The sequence below is a fragment of the Callorhinus ursinus genome, unplaced genomic scaffold (assembly GCF_003265705.2).
Source record: "Callorhinus ursinus isolate GAN/ISIS: 27379988/994484 unplaced genomic scaffold, GSC_fseal_2.0 scaffold101, whole genome shotgun sequence".
NCBI classification, from domain to species: Eukaryota; Metazoa; Chordata; class Mammalia; order Carnivora; family Otariidae; genus Callorhinus; species Callorhinus ursinus.
Genome location: NW_027397163.1, coordinates 1,589,456 through 1,602,619, shown reverse-complemented (window position 1 = coordinate 1,602,619; position 13,164 = coordinate 1,589,456). Strand labels below are relative to the sequence as shown.

The 13,164-nt window shown below is 40.0% G+C and overlaps 1 protein-coding gene across 1 annotated transcript in view; it reads right to left on the bottom strand.

Moving 5' to 3' along the window:
* Positions 1 to 427: 427 nt before the first annotated feature.
* LOC112806549 (uncharacterized) overlaps positions 428 to 13,164 on the bottom strand; it is a 77,339-nt gene continuing 64,602 nt past the window's right edge. The window contains 1 exon segment of the mRNA XM_073889100.1: positions 428 to 2,753. Coding sequence (XP_073745201.1) covers positions 1,373 to 2,753 — 1,381 coding nt within the window. The 3' untranslated portion in view covers positions 428 to 1,372.

Below are 13,164 nucleotides of genomic sequence, written 5' to 3'. Positions count from 1 at the left end.
GTAGAGTGGGCGTAGAGATTAGTTAATGAAATATTTTTTAAAAAAATTATACACACACACACCTTCATGTAAATCAAGGCCACTGCAAGTCATGGGTCTCATGTAGGCATAACAAAGGGCATGTGGAAGTATCACGTGCATATTCATTAATTGTGCTTCAGATGTTTAGGGGGAGAGTCTAAAGTTGCACTGCTGTGGTATTTTAATCACAGCTACATACATATCCAAGGAGCAGACTGTGGCAAGAATAACTCAAAGGTGAGTACACATTCATAAAATTGTACGTCGTTTGGTTCCATCATGGAAAAAAAATTGTTGCAGATGCCTCTCAGCCTTGACAACCTGAAGATGTATTGTTAGTGTTTGTTATGAAGTACTATAATGAAACTATAGACTTGATCTGATAGAAGAAAACAAACATGATTCATTTAGTTTTGAAAAAAATGATTAAATTTTATTACTTAAAACATAAGTATGATACATTCTGAGTAAAACAGCATCAGTGTAGTGGTTAAACGGGAATACTATACCTGTACACTGTATTCTGGTTGTTTTGATTAAGTTCTTCTGATAACTGCTCTTTAGTTCCCCAAAATAAGACTGTTTGCTCATCTTTGATATACAACCACTATTTTCATTAAAGGGAGAGGATGACCATCATTTCTCCATTATTTCTGTCACATAAGCAATCTCTACTAACATATCATGAAAATCTCAAGTCTCTCAATCTCAAAGCCTGCTGTTTCATGCTCCTCTGGCAGAGCAGTGTTTTCTGATAATCCGTGGCCCTCTGTTACACAGACAAATCTGTAGAAGGGATCCTGAACGTATTATTTACATCATTCTTTTACATATATTCTCTGCCCAACCCGTGTACTCATTCAATTCCACAAAACACTGTATGTTAAAATTCAGTGTTCCTTCAGGATATATGGATGTGAATGATTCCCATTTAATAAAGTAGGCCCTTTATCTTACTGATCTGCTCCCAGAGACCATCAAGGTAACACATGAAAAACATGTAATGAAGGTATAACATCAAATTCCAAACTTACATCAATAGTGAGTGATGCAGGCCTTTGAAGGAACCTCAAGTAATAGAAGTCTTTTTAAAAGAAATGCTACATTCCTAAAGCTCTCCTTGCTCCACTGACACTCATCTCTGAGTCTTAAAATGATTTTGACTTTTACTTACTGTGAAGAATTTAACATCTGAGGTTGACTAATCTTGGACTAGTTCTCCCTAGTAAAAATTCTCTGACGTATATATAGCGTATTGTGAAAAATGGTTAAATGATTTATGCCATTCATTACATTTCTAAGGTTCCTCTTCAGCATGAATTCTTTGGTGAATCCTGAGGTCAGACCAGTGTCAAAAGGCCTTGCCACATTCAATACATTTGTACGGCTTCTCTCTAGGATGTGTTCCCTCATGACCCCAAAGGTGTGAACTTTGATAAAAGCCTTACCACACACATTTGTGTGGTTTCTCTCCAGGATGTATATTCTGATGTCTTATGAGGCTTGAATACTGCTTAAAGGCTTTGTCACATTCATTACATTTGTAAGGTTTCTCTCCAGTATGAATTCTCTGATGAATCGTAAGGTTTGAATTTTGACTAAAGGCCTTGCCACACACATTACATTTATATGGCTTCTCTCCAGTATGGGTTCTCTGATGTCGAGTAAGGCGTGAACACCAGTTAAAGGATTTGCCACACTCATTACATTTGTAAGGCTTCTCTCTTCCATGAATTCTCTGATGATCCCCCAAGCTTGAGCTTTGAATAAAAGCATTATCACATATACTAGATTCATAATGTTTCTTTTCAGTATGTATTTTCTGATGTCTAGTAAGGTGTATAAGTTGTGTATATGTTTTATTACAGTCATTACATTTATAAGGTTTCTCACCAGTATGTTTTTTTTTATGTTTAGTTAGGCTTGAACGCACAGTAAAGGCTTTGCCACACTCATTACATTTGTGAGGTTTCTCACCAGTATGAATTCTCTGATGTTCCACAAGACTTGAACTTTGGATAAAAGCCTTACCACATTCATTACATTTGTATGGTTTTTCTCCAGAATGGATTTTCTGATGTTTCACAAGGCTTGAAATGTGGATAAAAGCCTTGGTGCACACAGTACATTTGTGTGGCTTCTCTCCAGGATGTACATTCTGATGCTTAGTGAGGTGTGAACACTGCTTAAAAGCCTTGCCACACTCATTACATTTATAAGGTTTCTCACCAGTGTGAATTCTTCGGTGAATCCTGAGGGTAGACCACTGCCTAAAAACCTTGCCACATTCAATACATTTGTATGGTTTCTCTCCAGTATGAATTCTCTCATGATCCCAAAGATATGAACGTTTGGTAAAACCCTTACCACATTCATTACATTTGTAAGGTTTCTCTCCAGTATGAATTCTCTCATGACGCCAGAGATCTGAACATTTGATAAAAGCCTTACCACATTCATGACATTTGTATGGTTTTTCTCCAGTATGAATTCTCCAATGATTTGTAAGGTGGGAATTTTGATTAAAGACCTTGTCACAGATATTACATTTATATGGTTTCTCCCCCGTATGGATTCTCTGATGTCTTGTGAGGTTTGAGAACTGCTTAAAGGCTTTACCACACTCATTACATTTGTAAGGTCTCTGCTCAGAATGAATTCTCTGATGACTAGTAAGGACTGAGTGATGGCTAAAAGTCTTTCCACACTCATTACATTTGTATGGTTTTTCTCTAATTTTTGTTTTCTGGTGCTGTGTGAACAATGAAGGAAACATAAAAACCCTTCCATATTTATTACAAAGGTTGGTTTTGACACTAGGAAGAAATCTTTGAAGTGGCAAAACTGAAGAACAAGTTTTGACAGACTTCTCAACTTGATCACATTCATTAATTTTCTCCTCGGTTTGAAGTCTCTGCAGTTCAATCAGATGTGACTGAAAGCTTAACCCAATTCTATTTTCAAAACATTTTGTATACTTACTTCCTGCATAGACTATATTATTTTTTATTTTTAACAAATTTTTTACTAATGACTTCTCTTGTTTAAAATTTTGATAAGCACTTTTTCTTAAAGAAACACTCTGCTTTATAGGTAAATTAATCCAGGATTTGCTGTCTTGTTTATCTTTTCTACCAGGGAGATTTACAGTATCTGTCACAAGCACTCCTTTGGAATTTCTTTCTTCATATCCACACTTACTCTCAAATTCATACATACTTCCCCAAACTTCCCTGAAGTCAAAATTCTCAAGGCCATGGCTTTCATGTCTTCCCAAGACCACTAGTTGGCATAATTTTCTGTTATTTTCTTTCTTTGGTAATAATTCCTTGATCATGAATCTAGCAGAGCTTTCTGAAAGATATAGAAAACCATAGTCTTCAGTAACTAGAGTTGCAGAATGGATATTACACTAAAAGTAATACATTGAAGAGATAACAACTTCTCAACCAAAGTCTGCAAATGTTTAAGAATGCAAAGTGAATAGAATCCTTTAATAAAAGATGACATGTATTTCAAATTATTTTAAGGGAAACCTACTTTCTTTCTCTTTTTTGTTTTAGAGGGGCAGAGGGTAGCAGAAGGAGGGGCAGAGGGAGAGATACAGAGAATCTTAAGCAGGCTCCACACCCAGCACGGAGCCCAGTGTGGGGCTCAATCTCACAACCCTGAGATCATGACCTGAGCCAAAACCAAGAGTCAGACACTTAGCTAAGCCACCCAGATACCCCTGGAAACCTGTTTTCAAACACCCTATGACCAAATCGTTCATATGTAAATTTACATAAGTTCTGAAAGAAAGTGTATTCTTTGACCACCACAACAAAACACACACCAATTGGCAGTAGACAAATGGGTGTCTCATACTGAAAAGAAAACAGATATTGAGGGGTCTGGGTTGTACAGTCGGTTAAGTGTCTGACTCTTAATTTGGGCTCAGGTCGTAATCTCAGGGTCATGAGATCGAGCCCCACATAGTGCTCAGCATGGTGACTGCTTGGGTTTCTCTCTCCCTCTCCCTTACCCCTACCCGCCTTTAAAAAAACAAAAAGAAACATATTCTACAAATGCATATTTACGGCATAATTATTATATGCAAATAAATGCTGAATCACAGCTCTATATGAAGTAATAAGATTTTTTTTTGGACAAATTATCCATTTAAAAAATTAATGAGGGGCGCCTGGCTGGCTCAGTCAGTAGAGCATGTGACATACCAAGGTTGTAAGTTTGAGCCCCATGTTGGGTGTAGAGATTACTTAAAAAAAATTTTTTTTTAATTAATAAGATAAATACACGGAAATTATGAATTGTAAAACTAAAGGGGTAATAGGAAAATCAAGAAGAATTTAATACAACATCACTGGAATAACAAAATATTCTGAATATCTACTCTAAAGCTATCTATACTCTATGCAGAATAGGCATTTTGGAACATTAACAATTGGTGAATTGCAGTCATATTCCAAACTAGATGCTAAAATCCATAATCTGTAAATGACAAGTTATTAAATACAATTTTTTAACTAAACCAAGATAAGTCCAACAGGTAAATAAGTAACCACAATTACACAAAATTATAGACTGTGAAATTCTAATGATTTCTCACTTAAGAACAAGAGAAAGGACTTATAGTCCAGAAAGAGCACACAAGATGAGAACTGGAAACTATGTTAAGAAAAGCTCCCACATATTCCTAGCAGTCTAAGTTACACACATGTCCACTGGCTTCTAAAATACCAGTTTTCAGATAGTATTATAAAGAACTGGGTAAAAGGAACAGCATGAAAATCACTGAGTATCATAAGTGCATCTCTCCACAAAAACAGCAAGTAAGTTGGCAAAAACTGTCAGAATCAACTTTATCAGAATTCTGGAAACTAAACAAAGGTTTACAGCAAACATGTAGATACTTAAGAAACAGGCAGCTGATCTCAGTTGAAGAGCTTCTGATATTTTAACTTCCCCTGGCCCAATCCCATTCTCTCCAGCATAGGGGCAGCCCATGTTCCTGGTATAGGGCTCCTGTATGGAGAGTGGCAGAACAGACTTGATTCTCTAAGAACTGTGGTTTTTACTTTGACCTGCCTGGTGGCTCACTGAAAAACTGGCTCAAAAAGTTTTACCTTTACTTTGCTTATTAATTCAAGAGGTGCTATGGGGCTGGGGTGGGGGCAGCATTTGACAAGCACATTTAAAGGCAAATGTATTAACAGATGACACTTGGGGCAAAAAGCAGACAAACTGAAAAGCCAGGGAATAAGGGCTGGGGAGTGAAATGCTTTGGGGAATAAGGACTTTGAAAGGCTGCTACACGTTCCTAGGAATCTAAGTCACGCACATGCTCAGGACTGGATCAGTGCTCAGAAAACACATGAGGCAGCCCTATGCCTCACCTCCTGCTAACCTTCAGGCTCAGCAAAAGCAGAAGGTAAAGGCTAAGGCATCGCTGTAAACTACCAAGCTGAGTTTCAGGTATTCCCAAACATACAGAATCTATTTACAAAGACTAGGAGTTTTTTGCTTTTTGGTTTTTTTGGTTCCAGGTGTTTGAGAAGTTCTGTGTTAAATCACTACCTGACCACTAAGCTAACCAGAGACTTGAGTGGCCACACATGACAAAGAATACAGACTTCACAAATCAACTCCAAAAAATTACTAAACAAAACAACAACTACAATAAGCAGCAACATCCAATGCTGGGATGAGGATGTGGGTGGGGGAGAATGTGACTTCCAGAGTTGTCATAATATTCAAAATGTTTAGCTTTAAAGAAAAAAATTATGAGGCATGCAAACCAACAATGATGTATAGCTCATATGCAGGAAAAAAAGCAATTTAACAAAAATTTTCCTGAGGAAGCCCAGACATTGGACTTTGCTAGATAAATAATTAAGTCACTATTTTAAATATGCTGAAAGAACTAAAACGAAACCATGTGCAAAGAACCAAAGGAAAAAGAACAATATTTCCTAAAATAGAGAATCAACAAAGAGACAGAAATTATAAAAAGGAACCAGAAAAGAAATTCTGGAGCTGAAAAGTACAAAAACTAAAATGGAAAAAGCCCTAAAGGAGTTTAACACCAAACTCAACAGGCAGAAGAAAGAACTAACAAACCTGAAGATTAAGTCAACTGAGATTATCCAATCTTAGCAGGAGAAAGAAAAAAGAATGAAGAAAAATGAATGGAGAACAAGAGACCTGTGGGATACCTTCAAGTGTACCAACAAAGATAATGTGAATCCCAGAAAGGACAGAATGAAGTGGGCAGAAAAAATATTTGAAATAATAAGGCAGAAAAATTCCCAAATTTGATGACATACACAAATCTACGTATCCATGGAGTTTGGCAAGCCCCGAGTGAGGTAAACTGAATGATGCCCACAGTGAAACACTTCATAATCAAACTGTCAAAGAGTCAAAGACACAGAATCCTGAAAGCAGCAATGGGCAGTTCCTTTGGTGAAACTACCCACTGATTTCACACCAGAAACCATATGGACAAGAAGGCAGTGGGATGACATTTTCATAGTGCTAAAGAGAAGTAACAGTCTACTAAGAATTCTATATACTTCTAAACTATCCTTCAAAATAGAGGATAACTTAAGACATTGCCAAAAAAAAAACCACACAAAAACTGAGAGTCCCTTGCTAGTAGACCAGTCAACAAAAATGGTAAAGGGAATGAATGTCTCAGGCCAAAATGAAGGAAGAGACAAGAACTCGAATCCACATCAAGAAATAAGGAACAGTAATAAAGACAGTACATAGGTGTGTATAAGGTTAGTATTAATGTATTTTTGGTTTGTCATTCCTCTTTTTCCCTATTGATTTAAAAGACAAAACTAATTTTAAATCTACATTGATGCCCTAAAGACACAGATGTAGTGGAAAGAAGGGCCATGTGCACCCCAATGTTCATAGCAGCAATGTCCGCAATAGCCAAACTGGAAAGAGCCGAGATGCCCTTCAACAGACGAATGGATAAAGAAGATGTGGTCCATGTATACAATGGAATATTACTCAGCCGTCAGAAAGGATGAATACCCAACTTTTACATCCACATGGATGGGACTGGAGGAGATGATGCTCAGTGAAATAAGTCAAGCAGAGAAAGTCAATTATCATATGGTTTCACTTATTTGTGGAACATCAGGAATAACATGGAGGACATTAGGAGAAGGAAGGGAAAAATGAAGGGGGGGAATCGGAGGGGGAGACGAACCGTGAGAGACTCTGGACTCTGAGGAACAAACAGGGTTCTAGAGGGGAGGGGGAGGGGCTGGCCCGGTGATGGGTGTTGAGGCACGTCCTGCAGGGGGCACTGGGTGTTCTACGCAAACAATGGATCAGGGATCACCACATCAAAAACGAATGATGTGCTGTATGGTGAGTAACATAATAAAAGTAAGTCTATGTTGATGGTCACACAATATATGGAGACATGATTTCATGACAATAACAAGAGAGAAGGAGACAGGATGTAGAAGAGCCAAGTTTTCAGATAATACTTTGGAAATGTTGTGGGTTCAGGTCTAGAGCAATGCAATATAGTGACTCTAATGAATTTTTTCATTTCCCAGTGGCTGTACTGTGAGACAAAATATACTTTAAGTAAAAATTTTTATGAGACAAAGGACAATATATACTTAAAAGAATAACTCATTAAGGAATTACAAATATGAACATATACACAAGCGAACCCCAAATATATGAAACAAACATTTACAGAATTGAAGGGAGAAATAAAAATAGTTCTAGAATAGTGTCTGGAGACTTGCAGACCTCACTTTCAAAAATGGACAGTACAGCTAGACAGAAGTTCAGTAAGGACACAGATGATTTTAGGCCGACTATAAACCAATGAGCACTGACAGACATATACAGAGCACTGCACCCAGTAAGAGCAAAAGCCATTCTTCTCTACATGCATGTGAAACGTTCTCCCGGACAGACCATCTATTAGTCCATGAAGCAAGTCTCAACAAATTGAAAAAGAGTGAAATCATACACATTATTTTCTCCACAAAAGAACAAACCTAGAAAATGAAGAACCGAAGGAAAACCGGAAAGCTCAAAAATACATGAAAATTTTTAAACATTCTTAAACCAATGGGTCAGAAAAGGTATCACAAGGGAAATTAGAAAATACTTTGAGAGAAAATAAACAAAACCACAACACAGCAAAGCTTACAGCATAGTGTGGTGTGGACATGCTTATACTCCTGCTGAGTGAAAGCAGTGTTACTGGTGGATCGAGAGACCCACCCCGCTCCCCGGTTAGACACTGTCCAATGTGCAGCAAAAGCAGAACTGAAGAAACGGCTGGGGGCCCTGAAGAGGCAGAGAGCTCTGGGGCCCCAGATGCTGATGTTTTCCAACCCCAGAAGAAGGTCTCCTAAGTACACAGAATGGGATGGATCCTGGAAAAGGCCTGGTGCCAGGACAGGGGAGGCTTCAACTCCGACCCGTGTGGAATGGGAACAAAAATGGGACAAGGCTAAGGAAGAAAGGGGACCGACCCCTTAAAACCAGCCTCCCAGTGCTCCTTAAGGGCAAGGGACCAAAGAAGTCATAGGGGCATAGGGCTCCTGGCTGGCTCAGTCCATAGAGCATGCAACTCCTGATCTCTGGGTTTAGGTTCGAGCCCCACATTGGGTGTAGAGATTACTTAAAAATAAAATCTTAAAAAAAAAAAAAGGTCATAGGGGCATATAATATAGGGCCACAGGTCATGATAAAGATTTTGCTTTGGTCTTTGCATGAGCTAGAAGTTGGGAGGATGTACTTCCACATGTCTGAAGAAGGGAATGACAGGGGAAGGGAAATAAACTTTCCTCTAAGAGCTCGTAAGAAGGAAAAACTCTCCCACTACGAGAAAGTTGCCGAAACACTATTAACACTCTCTGCCCTTCTGAACTCTTGCCTGTGTTCCCACCAATTTGGCTTTTTCAGTGTTTTAACCTTGCTCTCCACAGTCTGGGCTCTTTCCCTTGCTCCAAAATAAAGATGATATTCAGGTCAGGAAGAGGGATTCCTGCTTATAAAAAGAAAGGAACATGATGTGCTGTGTCTTTTCCAGAATACAATTCCAGCCCTTTGTTCAACTGAGGAGAGAGGATGTTACAGATGTGTCTAGAAAAAAATTTTCACAAACTTGTTCAGTCTCTCCTGAAAGCTTAAGGGATATTTTTAAAGCACAGATATCCAGCTCTCTTCCAAGAACTACTGAGTCAAAAGTACAGGGATAAAAGTGGATCTAGAATCAGATATTTTTTAAAGTTTGCCATAAGGTTTTGTTGTTACTTAGCTTCTGGAAGCGTCACTAATCTAGGGTGGAGTGGGGAGATCATCTGAAGAAAGGGGGAGGCGAAAGTCTAGATGCTGCCTCATAAACTTTTTCATTTCAGAAGGTACACGGCCTCAATCTCAGTCAAGCAGGGCAGGGGCTCCTAAGAAACTCACTGGGGCAGATCCCGACTTCTGGAGGGAAACTATCCTCACCCAGGGAGACCAGGTTCCTGTAGTTCTCCACCATCACGTCCCTGTACAAGGCCCTCTGAGCAGGGTCCAGGCACTCCCACTCCTCCGGAGAGAATTCTACGGCCACATCCCTGAATGTCAAGGGTCCCTGAAATGAAAAACACATTTCACCAAGGAACCTTGGGGAGAATTCTCATGTTCACACAAAATGTGAGCAGGAAAGGGATGTCAGGATTGATTCAACTGAAATCAATGTTTGGACATCATTTTGAGCAAGAATAGATAACTGTGAGCAATTTATATATCCCTAATTTTGTTTTATTTTGTTTTTCCATCAGAGGATATCAGATCTACTAAAACACTGTAGATTTCCCATTTTTGTGGAAAATAGAATATAAATGAAAAATGTCTGACACACAGTTGTTTATGTGGACATGGTATATATTATGTTCTCCACACTAGTGACACTTCTACACACCTAGAGGATCTAGAGCACAAGAGGCATCTTCAGGTGTGACACATTATCTGCAAAAATATAAATTACATGTTTCCATTTAAAGTCAGACATTTAACCATTATGGAGTTGATCAGCCAAATGGAGTTTATTCTACCAACAAAAAGAAACCCCAACGCATGAGGAGGAATTTTACCAACGCTGTACGTTAATTTAACAGATTAAGTAGGACACAGATTGATCACAGCAGATCTTGAAAGAAATACTGGATTAAAAATCATGCCAAACAGGACATTTAAAAACTTGTTATTGAGCAAGACCATTCCACCACGCATCATAATCCATAGTAAGCACTGGAAGCATTTCCACCACAGGTGAGACTGAGGCCCATGGGCTAGCCAGGCTCCTGCCAGTCAGCACTGCATGGTATGCCTGAGGCCCAGCTAGGTGGGGGACACCCATTCCCATTAGCAGTTGTACCAGGACCTCTATTTGCAAGACATTTCCCAACTTACGTGAAGAGAAAACTTTACTGAAAGACAGAACAAAGACATCAAAGACTGACAAGCGTAATTCTTACTGGAAGATGTGGTGACATAAAGACCTCAGTGATTTAGAAATTCAAAGCAATTCAAATGCAGAAGAAACATGGGAATTTAAAAGAAAAAAAAATCTCCATCATGTTGAGGAGAAATAATTTTGAGAAGAAAAAATGGAGAGCCTTGCCAAACGACACAGGAACCTGTTAATGTGTGTGTTACATGAAATTTTTCAATCAATGAAATAAATAGCTACGAGATATACACTAAAAAGTCAAATCAAAGAGATAAATTTAAACAAACAAAAGAGTACTAAATGGAACAGAGTACTTTGAGATTACACCAGGTGAGGTCTTCCAAAATAAGATCAGAAAGCAGAGGGCAAGAAGGATTTAGGTTTCACTGCAAAACACTGATAATATAAGAAAGACACAAGCGTGTATGTAAAGAATTAAACTACAAAATATAAGATTGCTCCTAAAAATATATCAAAGGAAAACAGCAAAACATGAAAAACCATGTTTTAGTCCACAAAAATAATGAAAGTTACAAGTAGGTAGAAAATGGAAATACAAGGGATTGTCCTTTCACCCCCAATTTTCAAAACACGAAGAGATTACGGTACCAAGTTTTGCTTACATGGGGCGGTGGGGGGCGGAGGGGAGGTGGGAATCTCACGTGTTGTTGTGGGACAGGGTACTTTACAGCTTTAGGAGACCACATCGGACAGAATCTGTCCTTGTATAATGCACTGTCCTTGACCCGGTAATCACAGGTCAAGTGAGAAATCCTCAGACATCTGCAGAGAGGTCGGTCTGCTCATACACAGCCACTGTGGCATTCTTCACATCAGTGAGAAATGGGAAAGTCCCACGCGTCTTCACTAAGAGAATGCTCCAGTGAGGATCGAAGAGCAAGCTGTGTCTGTGTTTATTAACATGAAAAGAACCTCTAGACATGCTGTGTACATTTTTTAAACTTGCAGAATAAAATGTTACAACAAACTTCATTGAGGAGTTTCTTCTAAAATTTTAGAACAATGTGTAAATGCATTTTTACAAGGTTTGGACTGACTCTTGCCACAGAACTGACAACAGTGGTTCCCCGCTGAGACACGAATGGTGGAGGACATGACAGGGAAGGGCGTCCCCTTCCTATCACATCTTAGTGCCTAAGCTGCTGCTTTGTTAGGAGTTTAATCAGTCAGTCAATACATCTATTCATACATGACTTACTCATGTGATATTGGAAATAAAAGGGATATAATACTTAAAAATAATGGTGGAACCAGAATTTGGCTACAGCATCTCTGACGGCAAAGAGAAAGTTCTATGCTACGCATCTTGGCTACATTACCACCATTTTTACCTAAAACATCTGCTGCACAAGAGTTGCTACAGGAATGCCATGGTCAATGTGGGATAGATGTGCTGAGAATGATTTTGAAAACCTCTTACCGTTGGCTATTTAGGTTGATTCCGTATTTTAAAGCCAATTATGGAATAAAACATCCTATTGATACCTACTTCTGAACTTTATTCTAAATCATTAGTATTTTAGAACCAGAAACACCACAGTTCACTTGTTTAGCTCTGAATGCATTTTAAAGTCAGGCAGAGCTGATTTCCTCTTATCGAGCTTGTTTTCCAGAATTTTCCAACTATTCCTACACATTAATACATGACTTCCACATGTAGCTTCTTTGATCCTGGCTACAGAGAGCTGACAGTGCATCCAGACGTGTCCCCTAAAACAATCCCTGCTGCCCAACCACACTGACACCACGGGGCCCACCCACACCTGTCTCCAATCCACGCCTGGTGTGAAGCCCATCAGGATGCGCCCAGGGCCGGGGGGCGAAGTGGGGCTCCTCAAAGGCTCCACATCACTGGGTCACCGTGAGGAATCTAAGTGGAGAGGAGAGGGACTGAGGGAAGGCCTGGGGGAGTGTGGACAGACACGGCTCAGGCGGGACACGTAGAGAAGATCAGAAAGTCCAACAAGGGCACAGCAGGAATGAGAGACAGAACATCAACCAAGAATATGACTTTACCTGACAAAAAGCCATTCCTGACTCCTCCCTTTCCTCTTCCGGGCTTCTTTCTCAGACAAGATCAGTCTTGAGAATTCAATCCTAAAGGTCAAGAATCTGCAGTTTAATGCTTAGAATCAATCTACGTCCTTCCTGCACCACAACCTCACACAGGGAGACCTCTCCGTGTGGAAATGACAGTCCTCTGCTGCCCACTGCCACAGGAGGGGGGCTCAGGGACAGTGAACTCCTCCAGACACCAACAAGTGAGTGTCCCCACCCCTTTCTTCAGAACTGGCCGCAGCAGTGGGGACCTGGGCTGGACCCGGCATTCCCCTCCAGGTCACAGACCCGCCCTGATCACACCCACGCAGAGCAGGGCCCCCTCACCTCTCCCTCAGAAACGGAGGACCCAGAGCCTTGGTGCTCAATGCTGGATACACATCAGAAGCGCCTGGGACACTTTAACTGGTACTGAGGCTGGGCCCTATCCGCCCGTGACCACTGGAAGGGGACTCTCTGGGAGGGCCACAAGAGCTGTATCTGCAATCCAGTGTGAGGCTGGGTGCAGCACACTCCCAGGAGGCCAGCCCAGCACACCTCCCACCTTCTGGCTCTGCTCGCCCCTGGGG